Genomic DNA, 19,245 nt, shown 5'->3' on the forward strand with positions numbered 1-19,245 from the left:
GATGCAGGAGGGCAGCACAAGGCCAGGCCCCAGCCTGAGGCCAGCCCCCCGACGCCCATCCCCACGGCCCGAAGAGGACGCTTGGAGGCTCCTTGGGCAAGCACCAGGCTCTCACCTGACCAGATGGACGGACGCCCTTCTGTGCTCACACCGCGACACGGCTCCTGCTCATCCCGCACGGTGCCGGCGAGTGGGGGAGGCAAAGCTTTCCACCCCCAGCCCACCCCCTCTGCAGCCCCCGCCCCAGCCCGCCCCCTCTGCAGCCCCCGCCCCCAGCCCGCCCCCTCTGCAGCCCCCACCCCCAGCCCGCCCCCTCTGCAGCCCCAGCCCATGCCCCTCTGCAGCCCCCGCCCCCAGCCCATGCCCCTCTGCAGCCCCCGCCCCAGTCCACCCCCTCTGCAGCCCCCACCCCCAGCCCATGCCCCTCTGCAGCCCCCGCCCCCAGCCCATGCCCCTCTGCAGCCCCCACCTCCTTGCTACTCTCAGGGGCTCGGACGGCCCATGGGGGGCAGGTGTGGAAGCAGGGAGACAAGTGAGGGGCTGAGGGGGCTCTCGGGCTACAGGTGAGATGGGCCGGCACAGGGGGCAACATGTGAGGGGAGCAGACTGGGGTGAAGGAAGCCAGCAGGGCACAGAGTCTGGGGGCGGCGAGAACCCAGGCCGCCGTGTGACGGGGGCACTGCTGGGGCCGGGAACCCCTGCTCCACCCGGCGCACCCGCAGCGGGGAAGCCCCCCGGCAGACGACGCTCTGTGGAGCCCCTCCCTATCCAGACACAGCGGGGAGGAGCCCCAGAGGGGGGGCGTTCTGGCTGGGGGGCAGCGGGTCGGGCGAACAGGGTGCCCTCCCGCCGGCAGGGGTGTCGGCTCCCTGGGGTGCACCAGCGGGGGGCTTGGCCGGGCCACTCCTGGGGCCCACCGACGCGGAGGCCCGACGCACACTTGCTGCATCTTTAATGCACCCGTCCCACGTTGCAACGACCCCACTTGCCGTATCTTTATTGCACTCGTACCACATTGCGAACGACCCCACGAAGGCACCGGGGGAGCCTCCCGCTGCGGCCCGCGCGCTCACCTGGGCAGAGGCGCGGCCCCGGAGCCACCCAAGGCCCTGTCGGAATCGAGGGCGCCCTGCCACAGTGCCAAAGCGGGCCGGGGCGGCGTGCCGGAAAGTCCGTCTCGAGCGCTGCTCTGTCCCCCCGGGGCCTGGGCGTCTCTGCAGCCCGAGTGCGGCGCCCGCGGAGGAGGAGGCGGCGGCGCTTTTGACGCGGACGCGGTCGGCAGCCAAGAGCTGTCGCGGTGACGGCCAGGGGGCCCCGCAGTGCCAGCGCTCCGCGTCCTCAGGCGCACACTGGGAGCGGCGTGGTCCACGCGAGCCCCGTGCGCGCTCAGCAGGAGCAGACGCGGCAGTGGCGGAGGCGGCTTACGCTGGAGGGTCTCGTCCGTGCAGACGGCGCCCCACCCTCCTCGGGCTCAGGGTCGAGGAAACAGGGTCCCGCGAGCGTCCCGAGCCCCGAGCCTTCTCGGCACCTGCTGCTCACCAGCTTCACGCACGAGCCCGGCCGTGTCCCGCTGCCCCAAATTCACACGGCGGCGCCCACCGGCCTCCTGCGAGGCGCGCGTCCCGCGCCGTCGTCCTGCCTCGCGGGCCCGGGCGCCCCGGCTCACTACCTGCCGGCCAGCGCTGTGTGGCCGGTGCCCACGTCGTCCGCCAGCACGCGGTGGGCGCCGTGCTTCTCGACGCACTCCTGGACGGCCTGCAGCGCGAGGCCGAGCCGCCGGTCCAGCGCCTGCAGGTGCGGCCGGTACAGCACGGGCGCCACCCGGTCCCTGCGCAGCGACTCCTCCATCAGCAGGCTCAGCCGGAGCTCCTCCGTGGCCAGCAGCTGCAGCCGCAGGTAGGTGGACCTGCGGATCCTGCGCCGGGGGGGGGGGGGGCGTCAGGGCGTGGCTGGGGAGGGGCCGGGGCGCTCGGGCCCGCCTCTCCCCGAACGAGGACTGGGCTCCCGCAAGGGCCCCGTGGTGCCGAGCCATGCGCAGCAGGCACGGGCAGATGTGGAGAGGGGCGCCCCGCCCCACGCAGCCGGACGCAGGCCGCCGGGCCCCAAGACCCTCATTCCTGCCTCCCCCCCACCTTGCTCCAGCCTCAGGGGCCTCAGCTCCTGGGCTGGTCCAGGATGCGGGTCCCGAAAAGCTGCAGGCGGGCGGGCAACAGGGTGGGCCGTGTGGGGGCGAGAGCCGGGATTCGGGGTGGGGCGGCGCTGGCCGCGGGCGGGGGCCGTACCTGCAGCACTGCTGGAGGGGCACCAGGATGGAGAGCTCGTCGTGGGAGAACTTCCCGAAGCTGTGGGGGAGCAGCAGCGTCAGGGGCTGGCGCGGCCACGCGGGGCAGGGCCACAGCGCCAGCCCGTGCCACAGGAGGCGGCATGGCCATGCGGGCAGAGCTACGGCACCCGGCCCATGGCATAAGGACAGCGTGGCCACGTGGGGCAGGGCCATGGCGCCGGCCCGTGCCACAAGAGGCATCATGGCCATGCGGGCAGGACCACAGCACCGGGCCTGTGGCATAAAGGCAGCGTGGCCACGTGGGGCAGGGCCACGGCGCCGACCTGTGCCACAGGAGGAAACATGGCTACGCAGGCATGGCCACGGCGCCGGCCTGTGGCACAGGAGGCAGTGCACCCGGCCTGGGCCCTGCCTGTCCACAGCCCGGACGTGGCTGGGCCGACACGTCACTGTGGGCTCCCAGGAGCAGGGAGGGTCCCTGGACCTGCTCCCTGGCATCGGACATGAGCCGGGATCCCCACCCACGCCTGTTCCCCTCACTTTGGGGAGGGTCTCCTGATGGATGCCAGACCCTTACAGAACAGAGGGCGGCCAGGGTCCTGCGGGTCGAGGAGGGGGGCCAGGGTCCTGCTGGGTGTGGGGCGGGGGCAAGGTCCTGCCGGGCCTGGGGGGGGCAGCCAGGGTCCCATCAGGTCTGGGGGTGCAGGGTCCTGCGGGGTCTTGGGGGGAGGCAGAGTCCCTTGGAGTCTGGGGGGCAGGCTCCCACTGGGTCCAGGGGGAGGGGGACCAGGCTCCCACCGGGCTGGGGGTCGGGGAGCAGCCCCCCACCGCCTCTGGGGGTCGAGCACGGGGCTCACCCTCTTCCGTTGTCCAAGTGGATAATGAACGTCTCATTCCCAAACTTCTCGAACGTCTCGTAGTGATGGCGGTCCATGTTTCCTGCGCAGAGATGCAAAGAGCTGCAGCCCCGAGACGGGCGTGCGCGGTCCAGAGGCCCCCGCCCCGCACCCCCGGCCCGAGGCTCCCGGGCCGCAATGGTCACAGCAACCCCAGCACCCGCGGGCACCCCGGAGGGGCGGGTCCCAGCCCGGGCTGCGGGGAGAACGGGGGCGGCGCAGGCCTAGGCCTGCCCCAGCCGTGTGGACGTACCCATGAGGAAATCGAAGACGGTCATGTCCATCACGTCCAGCACGCGGCGGCCGCGGTCGTAGGGCGGCGTCTGCTTCACCTCCTCGCAGTAGTCGGCGTCCACCTCCCACCTGCGGGCACCCGGCCTGAGTGCGCGCCCGGCCCCCGCGCGCCCTCCCCGCAAGGCGGGAGCCCAGACCGACGGCGGACACGGGGGCCCCGGACCTGCGCACCCGCAGACCCGGCCGGGGGCCGCCGCGCCCTACTCACTCCGCCTTCCTGCGCTTGTGGTAGGAGCGCCGCCAGGGGTTGCGCCACGTCTTGCGCTTGGCCAGGGACAGGTCGGGCAGGAAGGCAGCCAGCGAGCCCTCGATGCGGTCCGGCCGGCCGCAGAGCGCGTGCTCCGTGGAGCAGTAGTAGGAGCACTCGCCGTAGAAGCAGACGTTGTTGGCTGGGGGGACACGCAAGTCATGGGGGCATCCAGCCTGTGGCCCCCGTGCCTGGCCCTACCCCCAGGCCCCCAGAAGCCGCCTGGGGCCTGAGACCGGCAGCCACCCCCTCCCCGGAGCGGAGGCCGCCTCGGGGTCTGAGTGCGGTGCCCGGCTCTGAGGCTGCAGGCGCTGGACGGGGCCAGGTGCTGGACGGGGCCAGGTGCTGGACAGGGCCGGGCCGTCCCACACGCCTCAGAGCGAAGGGGCTGGGGCCAAGCTGAGTCCACGCGCCACAGCCTTGAACACGCGTGGGGGGGCGAGGGGCTGGGCAACGGTCCCGTCGGGCTCCGCGGCAGTGGACACGGCGTGGAGAGGGCCCTGCCGCAAGCTGCAGGCCTGGGTGCGCCAGCAACTGTGAACGCGCCGCACGAGCACAAGGCGGGCGCCCAAAACGGGGACGCCGTGCCGGGGAGCACGTGGGAATTCTCTGGACATTCCACGCCATTTTCCCGCAAACCTGCAACTGCTCGGAAAACTAAGTTTCTTATTTAAAAAAAGATGAGCACTCCCGCATTTCCCCACTGCCTGTCCCGCGCGCGCTGAGGCCCGGCCACGGCGGCTGCTCTGCCTGGAGACCCTGCGGACCCCCACGCGGCGCAGAGACCCCAAGGCCGCTCGCTCGGTGCGCACCTACCGCGCAGGAACAAGCGCACGTTCTGTTTTCCGCGTCACGACTGGCGGTGGCCGCGGCCGTGGCCTCGGGGAACCCTGCCCGCACGGCCATCCGCGGCACCCCCGCGAGGAAGCCAGGCAATGCGCTGGCCGCAGCCGCTCCCGTGCGTGCTGACCGGTGGGGGTCCAAACGGCCCCGAGGACGGCCGGCGGAAGGCCTTAACCAGCCCACTCAGACTCATAACTGACCTGGTCCCTCAACGGTTAAACAAAAACCCACACTCCTTTAACGTTACGAGGCGCATGTAAACACCAGTGCTGAACGTTCCGGAACACCAGCTGCCTCCGTGGCTCCTCTGAGAGCCGACTGGATGCCTTTTCAAGACGTGTCCTCCGTGCACGGCTCGTGACCCGCCTCAGGGCTGGCCCCGCAGGCCACTTGGTGCCACACGGAGTAAAACCCAAATCCCAGCTCCGCCCCTCGGCTTTGGCAGGTGCCTCGCCGGGGTCTGAAAACGCCCCCCACGGGGACAGAGAAACCAGACAAGGGCTCCCCCAGGGAACGGCATGTGCACACCGAGGCACGGGCCGTGGCCGCGGCAGCCTCAGAACGAGGCCGTGCCAGGCCACAGGACAGGGAGCGCGGCTACAGGCGCGGGTGGTTCTCGCAGCCCAGCAGGAGGACCTGGGCTCGAACGTCAGGGAGGGGACGCGGCCCGGCCACCAGAGGACCTGGTGTCACCTGGCCTCTGCGGGCAGCGGGCTGAGGGGCCGCCATGAGCGGGGCGACAGGCTGCAGGGGCAGCACGCCGAGGCCAGGCTGACCAGAGGCCCGAGAGGCCCTGTGGCCACAGACTCTCCTTCCCAGAAGCTGCCCGTGGGCTGGACCCGGGCGTGACGGGCAAGGCCCTGGCCGCTTCTCAAGCCGCTCCAAGAGGAGGAGCCCCATGAGGTCTCGGGAGCCGGGTGATGAAGGCGCCCCGTTAGGAGACGGGTGCATGGGTGGGGGCCAACGAGACTGCAGCGGGGGGAGAGCGCAGACGCGCCGGCGTGAACCCCCCGCGGCAGGCTTCGCGGTGGCCGTAAGGCGCCGGCAGACCACGGGGCAGAGGCCCGGGTCCGGGCGGATTTCATCTGAAGAATGGCTCAGAGCTGGACAGCGCGGCTGAGGTGCCTGCCCCGCTCAGGCCCCTGCGCGTCGCTGCTGTGGCCACCAGGCGAGCTCCAAGAGCGGAGAGCACATGGCCGAAGGCGGAGCGCAGAGCCGCACCAGCGCAAAGGGGGGCTCGCAGGCAACGCAGCGGTGGGCGGCCGGGAAGCCTCCGTGCGCCGGCCTGGGCCCGCGGGCAGGGCGCTGGTGGATGACTCCCACAGGGGTTTACCTGTGAGGCCCACAGCCGGCGCGTCGGGCGCAGTGCCCACCTCAGCCCTCACGGCCGGCTCGTTGGCGCGCGGTGCCCACCTCGGCCCTCACGGCCAGCACATCAGCGCGCGGTGCCCACCTCGGCCCTCACGGCCAGCACGTCAGCGCACGGTGCCCACCTCAGCCCTCACGGCCGGCTCGTTGGTGCACGGTGCCCACCACGGTCCTCACGGCCAGCACGTCGGCACACAATGCCCACCTCGACCCTCACAGCTGGGGTCTGGAGTGCCCCTGCTGGACAAGGGGTGCGGGGCGTGGTGGGTGACGGGCAGGTGGACCCTGTGGCCATGGGGTGACACTGCTGGACCCCGGCCAGGGGAGGCTGGGAGTTCACGGGGGCGAGTTCGTGTCGCCCTCGAAAGGGTGGGCCAGAAGAACACACGTCTGCGCGCGCCCGGGGAAGGGAGCCCCCTACGAGCGCGAGGCAGGGTCACGGGGAAGCGGCGGGCGAGCAGGGCATTAGAGGATGCCACCCTCCGTTAAGAACGGCAGGAGGGAAGCGGACGTGGCCCAGTGGTTAGGGCGTCCGTCTACCACATGGGAGGTCCGCGGTTCAAACCCGGGCCTCCTTGACCCGTGTGGAGCTGGCCATGCGCAGTGCTGATGCGCGCAAGGAGTGCCCTGCCACGCAGGGGTGTCTACCGCGCAAGGAGTGCACCCTGTAAGGAGAGCCGCCCAGCGTGAAAGAAAGTGCAGCCTGCCCAGGAATGGCGCTGCACACACGGAGAGCTGACACGACAAGATGACGCAACAAAAAGAAACAGATTCCCAGTGCTGCTGACGACAACAGACGCGACAAAAAAGACGCAGCAAATAGACACACAGACAACCGGGGTGGGGGAGAAGAGGAGAGAATAAATAAATAAAAATAAATCTTTAAAATAAAAAAAGGGCAGCGGGGCTCGCTTCACCGTCCGCAGGGATGCGGCGGGGACACGACGCCCGGGGCTCTTCAGGTCTGGAGAGGAGGCACCTGGCGTGGCCCCGCGCGTGTCCCACCACGTCAGCGTCTCCACGCTGCCGTCACACGCACGCGGGGGCCGGGCGGGGCCGGGAACGCCCTGTGCTTCCCCGAGCTTTCTCTGCGGCCCCGAAACCGCCCTCGGGGCCCAGGCCGGCGCGGCGGCGCGGCGGGCGGCGCTCACCTGGCGAGATGAAGAAGGTCCTCCAGAGCTTCTTGTCCCGCGTGACGTCCCTGATCTCCCTGGTCATGTTCACCATCCTGCCAGCCACGGGGGGCACGCGCCGGAAGTCCAGGATCCTGGAACGGGGGCACAGGCTCGGCTCTGGGCCACCCCCCGCCGCAGCGGCCCCGCGCCCCCCGCCCGCCGAGCTGGGGACAGAGCTGCAGCCTTGCTAGCTCGAGTGCCGGCACTGCCAGGGTGAGTGGAACGGGCCGGCGCCGCGCTCGGGCTCGAGGGGCGTCGGCGAGCGCTTGGGAGCTCTCTCAGGCACCCTGCGTTGCTGCACCGCGCCAAGGGGGCCGACCGGTCCAGCTGATCGCGGGCCGTGCCGTGCTCTTGGGCCAGCAGCCAGGGCCCAAGCTCCCAGCTGTGCACAGCCCGGGGCCACGGGGCTGGCGGTGCCCCGCCCTGGCCAACACAGACCCCGCGGGGTCCCTGAGGCCCACGAGGCTCTTGGGCACAGACGTTCCTGTTCCCAGAAAGGTCCCTTTCCGGTCCCACTGGTCCAGGGACGCGGTGGGCCACTGACCGCTGAGGCCTGCGCTTGAGCAGGAAAACCCTGCAGGCCTCAGCGTGCACGCCGCGCCCGGGCATCTGGCTAAACGCAGATGCTGCTCCCGTGACCGGTGGAGCCCAGGACTCTGCATTCGAGCCAGCCGCAGGGGCTCTGACCACACCTGAGCGCCACGTGGCGTTTACTGGGCCTGAGCTGCCCCTCGCGGACGAGCTGGGGCCTGAGGGCGGCCAAGAGGCCGTGGCGCAGGAGCTGCTCGTCACCGCACGCCGCAGCAGGCCCGGACCAGGCTCTGGGGACGCAGGAGGGCTGGGGGTCGACGCTTGGCTCTAGCCATGAGCGCCACTTCCTCCAGGAAGCCCTCCACCCCTGCGGCCTCTGGGTCAGGATTTGGAGCATGGTGACTCCCTCCCGCCCTACCCCTTGCCTCTGTCCCCCCACCGCTCTTTCTTGTTTCTTTACTCTGCTCCCACCGTCCGTCAACAGGTGCCGAGAGGCTCAGGCTCCCGCGGGGCCTCGGAAGGACCAGGGCCAGTGCCGGCCTCTCTGCTGGGGGCTGGGAGTACAGCACGCCTGCCTCAGTTTCCCCACCTGCAGGCCAGGCCAGTGCGCCTGCCTCAGTTTCCCCACCTGCAGGCCGGGCCAGCATGCCTGCCTCTGGGGCATACACGGTGCTCAGCAGAGCCGCCCCGTGGGGCTCAGGTCCGCTGCTGTGCGCGCCGTGTCCGGGGCGCTCCCTGAGCAGCTGAGGAGGGCGGAGGGACGGCTCACCTGTCCAGGTGGAAGGCGGCGATCTCCGCGTTGTGCCTCTCGTAGTCGGAGAAATAGAAGAAGTCGGGGGGCGTCTCCTGCTCCCTCGTTTGCCTAGAGAAAGCGGGACGGACACAGGGGCTCGTCACCGGGCACACCCCAGCAGGCGTCCCCGCGCAGCCGGCGGGGCCTGGCGCACACCCGCCCACGAGAGCACCGTTAAGTTCCCGGGAAGTCTGCGAGGCGCTGGTTAAACAGCCGTGAACGGCCCGCGTCCCCGCCTCACGGCGACCGGCCCCCGGGCAGCGACGGCCCGCCCTCCTGCGCTTTGCGCGGGCCGCAGGGAGGGCGCCCTACCCGTGCGGTGCTGGCGCCCCTTCCCGCCCCCGTCCAGGCCTCGCGGGGTCTCCACCCACCGGAGTCGGCGTCCCCGCCCCAGGACTGGAGGCTGAGGGGTCACGGCCCAGCGTGGGTCTCCGGAAGGGCAGGGGGCAGCGGGCAGAGGGCAGAGAGCGGGGCGGAGCAGCGGCGGGCCCAGGGCTGCCACGGGGCGCCGGGTGGGGGCAGTCCAGCCTCCCCACATCCCCAGCGGTGGGTGCGTGAGGGGTGCCCTTGGGGCCGCCGCCCTCAGCCCTCGCTGCCCGGCAGGGCCCAGCTTCCACCACCGGCCTCGGCCCGAGGTGTGCCCGGGGCGCCTGGGGGGGCCTCAGGGGGAACAGCCCCCACCCACTGCCCGCGTACGGGGAAGCAGCTCCTCGGGGCACCCCGGCAGTGGGGCCTCGGCCCGGGGGTCCTGCCACTGCACCCCACCCCCCAGCAGGGCTGACCGAGGGCCCAGCACAGGCCAGGCGCTGCCCTGGACCCGGGGGCGGCCTCCCGGGAGCTCGCCGCGCAGCAAGGGGCTGTCCTGACCCGCATGGCCACGGCCCTTCCACGCGTGGCTGACCGGCTGGCCCAAGTCCTCAGGGCCACCCCTCACCAGCGACCGGGGCTGCGGGGGCATCTCCTGCTGCCCCCAGAGGGGCACGGTCTGGGGTGAGCCTCCTCTCGGAGGTGGGGCGCAGGCTGCAGAGGCCCCCCAGCAGGCGGAGGCCCCGGAGGGTCCCCGGTTGACCACTGCTCGCCCGCGAGCCCCAGGCGGGGTCAGGCAGCAGAGGCCGACACGCGGTCTCGGGCCGCGCCGGGCCCCTCAAGGGTCTCCCTTCACGACTCGGCAAGACGCCCTCTCCCCCGCCGCTGGGGTCTCTGATCTGTTGAGGGCTCCTCGGCCGGGCGGCGGGCGAAGGGCGCCAGTGGGAGCCCTCTCCTCTGGCAGAGACCCCAGCTGCAGTGGGCGGCACGGCCAGGGCCTCCTGGGTGGACGGCCGGCCGCAGACCCCAGCGGGTGCTCAGGGCCTCTCCGGCCAGCTCTGCGGCCACAGAGTCGTCATGGGGCTGCAGTCCAGGTGCTGCTGGAGGACGCCGCCCGCCGGCTGTGCCCGGCCGCCTCCTGCTTCTCCCAGATGAACGAGGGGCCCGAGCAGGACCGCCAGGCCCCGGCTCTGCGCCCCACCCTGCTCATACCCCTGCCCTTAGATGAGCACCCCGCGGTGCCCAGACCCCGGAGGGCTGGTCAGATGGGGGAGGCAGGACCAGGCACGGAGGACGTCTAGGCTCCTGCACACGCGCCAGACCTGGAGAAGGTGGAAACGCTGGCCTGGACCGACAGAGCGTTTCCTGCGTGAACCCCAGGCTCCTGCTCCTGACCCGCTCGGCAGGGAGCTCCTCAGGCCTGGCCCGACCAAGAAGAATTTACCAGAACTGGCGGGAACCCACGGCCTCACTCTGGCGCAGCCCACACCGCCCTCCCCAGGCCTCCGGCCACACTGGGCAGCCCCAGGACCCTCTTCCAGCTGTTGACACCCCCAAACCTGCCTCTTACATCGGCCTAAACCCCCTGCGCCCCCAAGCCCACCGCCAAGCAAACGGGTCCCGCCTAACGAGCACCCGCCTAACGAGCACCCGCCACCCGGAAGGGCAGGTTTTCCAGGCTCGGCCAACGGGTCCCACCAGCCTGAGGTTTCTCAGAACGCCTCGGGGGTGTGCGGGGTGCACGGGGAGCCAGGTGCTCTGTGCTTCCCAGAACGCCCTGCGCCTGAATAAGGAAGATCCTGGTCGCCGTTCCAGGAACCGCTCGCGGCCAGGGCACGGGGGACAGGCCGTTCTCGGGAGCCCAGACGCGCCCGACGTGGCGGCTGAGCCCGGTCCAGGCAGGCCGAGCTGTGGGCAGGGAGTGCTGGCCGGACACACGGGCCGGGCATGCACGTTACTAACAGGAGGTGGGCACGTGGCCAGTGCCCGCGGCTGGAAGGCGGGAAAGCCCGAACGCCCGCCAGCGGATGAACTCAGCCTCAACGGGCTGACGCCGCGCAGGAGCCCTAACGGGGTCTTCACGGGAGGCGGAGGCAGGCAGGTGGATGCCGGGGGACCGTGTGGACGGCGAGGCAGGGCACCAGCAGGTGCAAGAGCCCAGAAGGGGCCCACCTTGCAGGCCCTGGACTCGACGTCCGGCCTCCAAACTGAGAGACGCCCTCGGAGGCCGCCAGCTGCCCCGGCCACCAGAAGCAAAGCCCACCCCTCACCGCCCCCCTCCCTATCACCTGCCGGCCACTTGGCCTCGCTCCGCCGACCCCTGAGCAGGGCACACCTGGAGTCCAGGTGGCACCGAGCCCAGCTGCCCTGGAGACATCCAGCCTTCCTCGAGGCCTGCTCCGGCCGGCTTCCAGAACATTCCTGGCTGCTTCTGGCTCCCACCCCGGGGTCTTCTCACGAAGGGCTGCGGGCACCTGGGCCTGGCCACCCTCTTCCCGGAACAGCCGGGAGGCCTGGACAGCGGAGGTGAAAGGCGCCTTTGTCCAGCGCCCTCCTCGCTTCCAAGAGGCACGGGCCCAGCGCGTGGGGGCTGCCTCCCTGCCCGAGCTGGGCTCCTTCTCCGAGGGGCGCCCGCCCTGCAGCCTGTGGGGGCGTCCTGAGCGCGGGGCGGCGGTGGGCGCTGGTGCCAGCCTGGTGGGCGCCCACGGGACCAGGGCCGCCGCTCAGGGCCGGGGCTCGCACCCCCCTCCAGAGGCCCGGGAGTCCGGGGGTCTGCAGAGGCCGCACCCTGCAGGGCCCGGGCGGGAGCTTAGGCCTCGGCCCCTCCCTCCCTGCCCTCAGGACCTGGGGGCGGCTGGAGACAAGGGGGCTCGTTCCCCCACGGGCGAGGGCCGCGGCAGCCACAGCGCTGAGAGCCCCGAGAGTGACCTGGCGGTCAGACGCACAGAACTCCAGGGCGGAGGGGTCGCAGCAAGGGGCGACGGCCACCCCACGCTGCCCACAGTGCCCCGTGCACCCCTGCCACAGCCCCCCCGATGTGCCCATGTCCCCCACAGTGCCCCCGCCCCACATTGCCCCCACATGCCCCCCACAGCATCCCACAGTGTCCCCCACATGCTCCCACGCGCCCCCACCCACAGCCCACTGACAGTGGCCCCTCCGGCCTCCCGCGCTCTTGGACATCGGTGCCCCCTGGGGTCAGCAGCTGCTCCGCGTCCTGGCGGGGTCGTGTCTGGTGGGGGCTCGGGGTCCCGCCCTTGCGTGCCCACGGCTCCACCGCTCGGCTGGCCGGGGCTCTTCCCACCGCGTCCACAGCGTCCCCGAGGCCGCCCCGTGCCACCCACCAGGAAGCCATGAGGCCCTGCACGCCCGCGCCCTGTGACCGTGCGAGGGGGCCGGGCGCCTCTCGGGGGCGCTGGGGTCCTGGGGCCTCACGCTGCCGGCCGGTTCCGTCTGCTCTGACGTGGGGCCCATGAGGCGGGTGAGTGGTCAGGCTGCGCCTCTGCCTTGGTTTCCCAGGCTGAAACGGGTGCTGCCTCCGTCCCTCTGGCCCGGGAGCCCTGCGGCTCGCTCAGGCCACGCGCGCTCGGGCCAGGTCAAGGCACCCTGTGGTCACCCTGCGCGACGGCAAGAAGCCCGACGCCCTCCCAGCACGCTGAAGTCGCACGGTGACATCGCAGAGCAAGCTCCCGACACGGCCCGCGGGGCCCACGAAGGTGCCAGCTCTGCGCCCGCTGCACATGCGGGGCCCGGGCTGGGGGCACGTGGGGGAGGCCGAGAGCCCGGGGCCTGCTGAGGCCTGGCCAGTCCTGCCACCCTGTGCTGGGGTGGCCACACGGGACCAGAGGATGCCCTGCAGCCAACAGCCTTTGAGGGAAACTGGAAAAGTTCTGGGCTCACCTGGGGCCTCACCTGATGGCCTCACCTGGGGTCTCACCTGGCACTTCACCTGGTGGCCTCACCTGGGGCCTCACCTGTGACCTCACCTAGGGCCTCACCTGGGGCCTCACTTGGCACTTCACCTGGTGGCTTCACCTGGGGCCTCACCTGGTGGCCTGCACTTCTCCCAGTCCAGGAGGCCCAGGGCAGGAGGGGCGGCAGGGCCAGCTGTCCGGGCCCTGCGGGTCAGTGCCTCCCCCTCCTCGGGGGCAGGGGCGTGGCGCTGCAGGTGGAGACCATACCTGCCCTCAGGCCTGCCTGAAGACGAGGAAGGGGAGCAGCGGGGCGGCGGTCTGTGCCCCAGGCAGCCGGCAGGCCCCGGCAGCAACGGGGCAGCTGCGCAGGGGGAGGGCCCCGAGGCTGTGGGGGACGGCAGGCCGCACTGTCCACCCTCGGGCCCCACAGGGCCGTCTCCTCCGACACCAAGTCGCCCAGTCCTCGGCTCCGCTGCAGCCAGGTTCCCGCTGGCCCTGCCCGAGCAGGAGGAGGGGGCGCGGCTCAGCGCACGGCGGTGCCCAGGCCACGTGGCAGGGACCAGGCGACGTCCTGGGCTCCGCCTCCGGGGGGCTACGCACGGCACCGAGGCTCAGGGGGGTCCGCGTAAGCACACGCGTGTCTGGGACGGGGCCCCCCTGAGCCGCATGCCGCGGGCGCCACCGTCCCCCAAACCCACGGGGCGGGAAGGAGCGGCCCTGGCGCTCCCTCCTTCCCCAGATGCGGGTGTTCAGCCCCCACGGCTGCTGGGAGCCCGGGGAGACGCCGACTTTCGGGTCACTGGGAATCCCCCCAAATCCCGCGGCCAGTGGTGCTGCGGGCTGACGTGGACGCGCCCCCAGGAAGCAGGAAACGAAGGAAACCGAGGCCCGGGGGCCTCTTGGGGTGAGGGTCTGGGCCCCAGACTCCACGGTACAGACGAGAACCCGCACCACTGGGGGAGCGCGCCGCCCAGGCCACCTGCCGGGCTGTCCTCGCGCCCGGGAAGGCCCCAAGGGGACCCGAGTCAGGCCGGCCTCGCCTCGCACAGAGTGGCCGCCAGGAGGGACACCGAGCAGACGCTAGACTGCCCAGGGGTGTGTGCCCGGGGCGTCCAGCAGGGGCCCGGGGGTGTGTGCCCGGGGCGTCCAGCAGGTGCCCAGGGGTGTGTGCCCGGGGCGTCCAGCAGGTGCCCGGGGGTGTGTGCCCGGGGCGTCCAGCAGGTGCCCGGGGGTGTGTGCCCGGGGCGTCCAGCAGGGGCCCGGGGGTGTGTGCCCGGGGCGTCCAGCAGGGGCCCGGGGGTGTGTGCCCGGGGCGTCCAGCAGGTGCCCGGGGGTGTGTGCCCGGGGCGTCCAGCAGGTGCCCGGGGAAGGGCCCCCGGGGGGCATCCAGCAGGTACCCGGGGGTGTCCAGCAGGTGCCGAGGGTGCCCAGGGATGGGCCCCCAGGGGCATCCAGCAGGGGCCCAAGGGGGCGTCCAGCAGGTGCCCAGGGGCATCCAGCAGGGGCCCAAGGGGGCGTCCAGCAGGTGCCCAGGGGCGTCCAGCAGGGGCCCAAGGGGGCGTCCAGCAGGCGCCCAGTGGCGTCCAGCAGCTGCCCGGGGCATCCAGCAGGTTCCCAGGGGCGCCGGGGCCCTGGGTTGGGCCGGGACGCGGGAGCGGGCATCTCCTCCCGAGGACCTCCCTGCTCTGGGCCGGGGACTCCCGAGGGGCCCACAAGACGCCCACCTGGTGGGCCGAGGGACCCCCGGGCGAGCCCCAGCACAGCCCCACCCCCGCTGGGAGCCGGAGCCGGCGGCGGTCAGTCCCGCTGGCCTCTCGCCGGTCCCCTCTGAGGTCAGCGCAAGCCACACCTCGCCCGGGGCCTGAACGGGCAGAGAAAGGAAAAGGCCTGCGGCTGGTGCCACCCGCCAGGGCTGCCCCGCCCGTTCCCGTAAACGCCCACTGAGGCGTCCAGGCGGAAACCAGGCCCGGAGGCACCGTCTGGGCGAAGGGCGGGTCCTGGCAGCGGCGAGAGTAAAGGAGGAGGAGAAGGCAGAGCGGGCACAGGGCCCGGCCGTCCCGCGCCCCCCCCCCCAGACGGCCGCACAGACTTCAAACCTCCAGCCCGCCTGCACGGGCCACAGCCAGACCCCACCGGACCTATGGAGCCTGCGACGCCCCCGGCCCCACTCTCCAAAGCCCCCTGGAGGGGCCGTGAGGGGCTCCTCCCTGTCCCTCCTTCCCAGTGCTGACCTGCGGAACCCCTTTCCTTCAGGGACTTCTCAGCCGGGAACAAAGCGAGCGAGCGCTCACGGCGGCAACTCGCACTAAAGTGAGAATGGCTGCTGGCTCTCCTCTCCCAGGGAGTCTGTGCTTGGGAAGTGGTAGAAGCCTGCGTCCCCGGAGCCCGTGACCGTGCGAGGCTCCAGGAGGGGCCGTGCAGGTGGCACTGAGGGCCAGCATCCTGGAGCCGTGGAGTCCAGGTCCCTGCAGAGGGAGGCAGAGGCCCTGGAGGTGGGGGGTCCCCCGGGCGAGCCTCACCACAGCCACACCCCCGCCTGGGGGTCCCAGGGCCCAGGGCCGCGGACGTGGTGCTCTTGGAAAGGGGAGGAGGCTGGGCAGGACCCCGAGAGCCCGCGGCGGGGGCAGCCTGCCTTTGGCTTCTGAGCCCCGGGCTGGAGGGCGAGTGCGGCTGTCGTGGGAACGCGTCACCGCAGCCGCAGAACTCGGGCCCAGCACCTCCCGCATCGCCAGAGCAGAACAAACAGCCCGGGACGTCGCGTCCCCAGCGGCCAGGTTACGAAACCCTGGCCCGTTTCCTCCAGGTCTGCCCACACCCCCGAGCCCAAATCGTCGTGCTTCTAAAAGGTGACGCAAACGGGCTCGCGGACGGAGCCTCCGCTTCCAGGGAGGCCCGAGGGTCTGCGGGGGCCCGGCCAAGGGACGGCTGCACACGGGACCGCCTCGGGCAGCGCCACCGACTCGCGCCAACGGCCCGTGACGTCCCCACGTGGGCCCCACTCCCCCCGGCACCTCCTCTGCTCCCCCAGCACCTCCAGCCCCAGCAGCGCCGCCCGGACCCCCCGGCCTCACTGCAGACACGCCCTGGAGGCTCTCCAGGGCGGGCAGGTGGGCATGCGGTCTCGTGGGTCACGCCAGGCCACGGGGCCCATGTGCCCGGGTGCCGGAAGCAGAGTGGAGCAGATCTGGGGGACCGCGTGAGGTCCCCGAACCCCAGCCCCAGTCCTGGGGGAGCAGAGGGGCTCGGTGGGCTGGGGACTCGGGCGGGGCCAGGGCTGACAACGGAGAAAGAGCCTTGGAAGGCCCCGGCGCTCAGGAGGGCCCCTTCCCAGTCCACAGCCGACAGCCCGGCCCCCGCCACCGGGAGCCCCCACCCCGCAGGCAGGAAGCGGCCACCGAGAGGAGGGGGCCCAGCCGGCTGTGACCAGAGAGGGGAACGGCCCCACAACACATGACACGCAGGTACACAGAGGCCCATGTGCACAGGTCCACACCCGCATGTGACACGCATGTACACAAGGAGCACAGGCCCACACGCCCCTACACGCACACCACGCATGTACACATGCACACCAGTCCACGCAACACGTGTGTACGTGTGCACGCGGGTCACATGCGCACGCGTGCCCACTCCGCACACACGTGTACTCTCCGGTGAGTGCACGCACACCTGCACCCCTGCCTCCCGCACACGGCGCAGCCCAGCGCTCCCTCTCACCTGTGCTCGGCGTCCTCGCCCAGGGCCTCTCCATCGGTCCCCACCCCCGGGAAAGGACCCCGCCCCGAGCCAGGCCAGGCCTCGGGGCCCCGCACGCCCCTGCCCGGCCCCTGCCGTGGGTGCCCGCCGCTGCAAACGCCTGCCCACGCGGGCCCTTGGCACGCAGGCGGAGAGAGGGTGCCAGCGGGACCCCGGACCCCTGCGGCCTCTGGGGTCTGGGCCCAGCAGCTCTGCGGCCCGGCACAGGGGGCGCAGCGGCGTGGGCGGGGTCCATGGGGTACCCAGCGGCTTCTCGTGCTGTGGCAACGCCTGAGCCAGGGTCTGGCCTCCCACCCTGGCCTGCCCGCAGTGGTGGGTGCTTGGCGGCCGGCCAGGCCGGCAGTGGACAAAAGGGTCCTTGTCCACCCCGGGGGGCCCGGGCTCTGCTGGTGACACACCAGGGCCTGGCATCAGGCAACCTGCTCCCCTGAGGCCTGGGCCAGGGTCCCATGGGCAGAAAACGAGAGCCCCCTCCAGCAGGACCACCTAACCGCTGGCTCCCTGTCCCCAAAACCCTCAGCACGGGCGGCATGTACTCAGAAAGTTGCCCCACCCCCACCCCAGAAAAAACTCCTACTCACCCTGCAAAACCCAGCCCAACGATCTCCTAAGATCGCTCCCGCAGCTGAGGCTCTTCCCTCTGGCCCTCCCTGCCTCGTTCAGCCCTGGCCAGTGGCCCCATGAGCCTCCGTGGATGGCGCCCAGCTCAGAGCAGACGGGGCTGGCCGGGAGCCCCAACGCCGTCCACCTCCTCCACAGCGTCCCCCAGTCCTGTGCCCACCCCGTGCCTACTGGGGCCAAGGCTGCAGGCATGCATGGTGGTGGGTGGAGGCTGCACCCCTCCCTCCTGGCCTGAGAGCCGGGCCGTGGGGCCTGGAGGAGACCCCAGACCCTTGGGCAGCGTCTCTGGGCTGGCGCTTGAGCCACCATCACTCCTCAGGGGACCGAGAGGACTTTGGGACTTCCCCGGCCCCTCAGCCCAGCCGCCCCATGTGGGGTACACACCCTCCAGCCACCCCACGTGGGGTACGCCCCCTCCAGCCACTCCACGTGGGATACACCCCCTCCAGCCGCCCCACGTGGGGTACACACCCTCCAGCCGCCCCACGTGGGGTACGCCCCCTCCAGCCGCCCCACGTGGGGTACGCCCCCTCCAGCCGCCCCACGTGGGGTACGCCCCCTCCAGCCGCCCCACGTGGGGTATGCCCCCTCCAGCTGCTCCATGTGGGATACACACTCTCCAGCCACCCTGTGTGGGGTACACCCCCTCCAGCCGCCCCACATGGGGTATACCCTCTCCAGCCGCCCCACGTGGGGTACACCCCCTCCAGCCGCCCCACGTGGGGTACACACCCTCCAGCCGCCCCACGTGGGGTACGCCCCCTCCAGCCGCCCCACGTGGGGTACGCCCCCTCCAGCCGCCCCACGTGGGGTACGCCCCCTCCAGCCGCCCCACGTGGGGTACGCCCCCTCCAGCCGCCCCATGTGGGGTATGCCCCCTCCAGCTGCTCCATGTGGGATACACACTCTCCAGCCACCCTGTGTGGGGTACACCCCCTCCAGCCGCCCCACATGGGGTATACCCTCTCCAGCCGCCCCACGTGGGGTACACCCCCTCCAGCTGCTCCATGTGGGGTACACCCCCTCTAGCCGCCCCATGTGGGGTATACCCCCTCCAGCTGCTCCATGTGGGGTACACCCCCTCTAGCAGCCCCATGTGGGGTACACCCCCTCCAGGTGCCCCACGTGGCTTATGCCCCCTCCAGCTGCCCCACGTGGGGTTCACCCCTCCAGCTGTTCCCACGTGGCGTATGCCCCCTCCAGCTGCTCCACGTGGGGTATGCCCCCTCCAGGTGCCCCATGTGGGGTACACCCCTCCAGCTGTTCCCACGTGGCGCCAGCGCCACACCTGGGCCAGGACCCTGAGAAGGTGACCCCCTGTCACCTGGCAGGAGGCGGTGCCTCCTTGAGCCCCTGAAGTGAAAGCACAGGCCTCAGGGCAGGGTCTGCGCCCCAGGAAGAACCCCGAGGCCACAGCCACCAGGGCAGGGAGGGCCGTGGGCAGCCCGAGCTCAGGACAGCTGTCCACGGCGGGCCCTCCTGACACACACACACGTGTGTACGCTTAGACGCACGTGCACACGTGCACGCCTGTGCACACCCCTGCACACCTGTGCACACACCCCCACACCTACACATGTGCGTGCATACGCCTATACATACACGCATGTGCACACACAGATCTCGCACACACGAGTTTCTACTCTGTGTTGAAACCGGGGCGGACGTGCTGCCAGGGCGCGGGCAGGCGCAGTGCGCTCTCCCTCTGCAGACACGGGCCACAGCGGGCAGGGAGGGCAGCGCAGCCACGTGTCCACTCTGCCGCCCCGACAGCCAGTGCTTCAGGCCTCGGGACCAGCGGCAGGGCCTCTGGCCAGTGGCTGGAGAGGGCAGGGGCAGCCTCGAGGAGACCGGCCGCGGCCCTCCCCATGTCACAGCAGCCCTCCCTGCAGTCAGGGGCGGCCTCTCCGCTGTCCATGGTGAAGGGAAGGTCAAAGGCTTTTAAAGGACGTCCCGGCCACTGGCCCCACCCAGGCAGGGACAGGAAAGCCAGGCGGAGCAGGGGTGGGGGGGTGGGGCCTTCACAGCCGCCCAGAGCCCCCATCCCTGCCGCCAAGTCGCGCTGGGCCACGGAGGAGGGGACGGGCCAGGTCCACGGCGCCCGGGGACACAGCCCTTGCACCCTTCGCCAGAAGCTGCCCTCAGGCCCCAGCCCCCCGCCCAGCCCCACGGCCGCTGCCCCTCAGGAGCCCGGGCAGGGCGGCCCCAAAACGCCGG

At 71.8% G+C, this 19,245-nt stretch overlaps 1 protein-coding gene across 1 annotated transcript in view; it reads right to left on the reverse strand.

The window, feature by feature from the left end:
• Positions 1-966: 966 nt before the first annotated feature.
• FAM20C (FAM20C golgi associated secretory pathway kinase) overlaps positions 967-19,245 on the reverse strand; it is a 30,057-nt gene continuing 11,778 nt past the window's right edge. The window contains exons 4-10 of the mRNA XM_058285680.2: positions 8,408-8,500; positions 7,084-7,199; positions 3,683-3,863; positions 3,434-3,543; positions 3,142-3,223; positions 2,283-2,342; positions 967-1,915 (exon numbers count right to left, since the gene is read on the reverse strand). Coding sequence (XP_058141663.1) covers positions 1,666-1,915; positions 2,283-2,342; positions 3,142-3,223; positions 3,434-3,543; positions 3,683-3,863; positions 7,084-7,199; positions 8,408-8,500 — 892 coding nt within the window. The 3' untranslated portion in view covers positions 967-1,665. The remainder of the gene's footprint in view (positions 1,916-2,282; positions 2,343-3,141; positions 3,224-3,433; positions 3,544-3,682; positions 3,864-7,083; positions 7,200-8,407; positions 8,501-19,245) is intronic.

The sequence above is a fragment of the Dasypus novemcinctus genome, chromosome 23 (genome assembly GCF_030445035.2).
Source record: "Dasypus novemcinctus isolate mDasNov1 chromosome 23, mDasNov1.1.hap2, whole genome shotgun sequence".
Taxonomy (NCBI): Eukaryota; Metazoa; Chordata; class Mammalia; order Cingulata; family Dasypodidae; genus Dasypus; species Dasypus novemcinctus.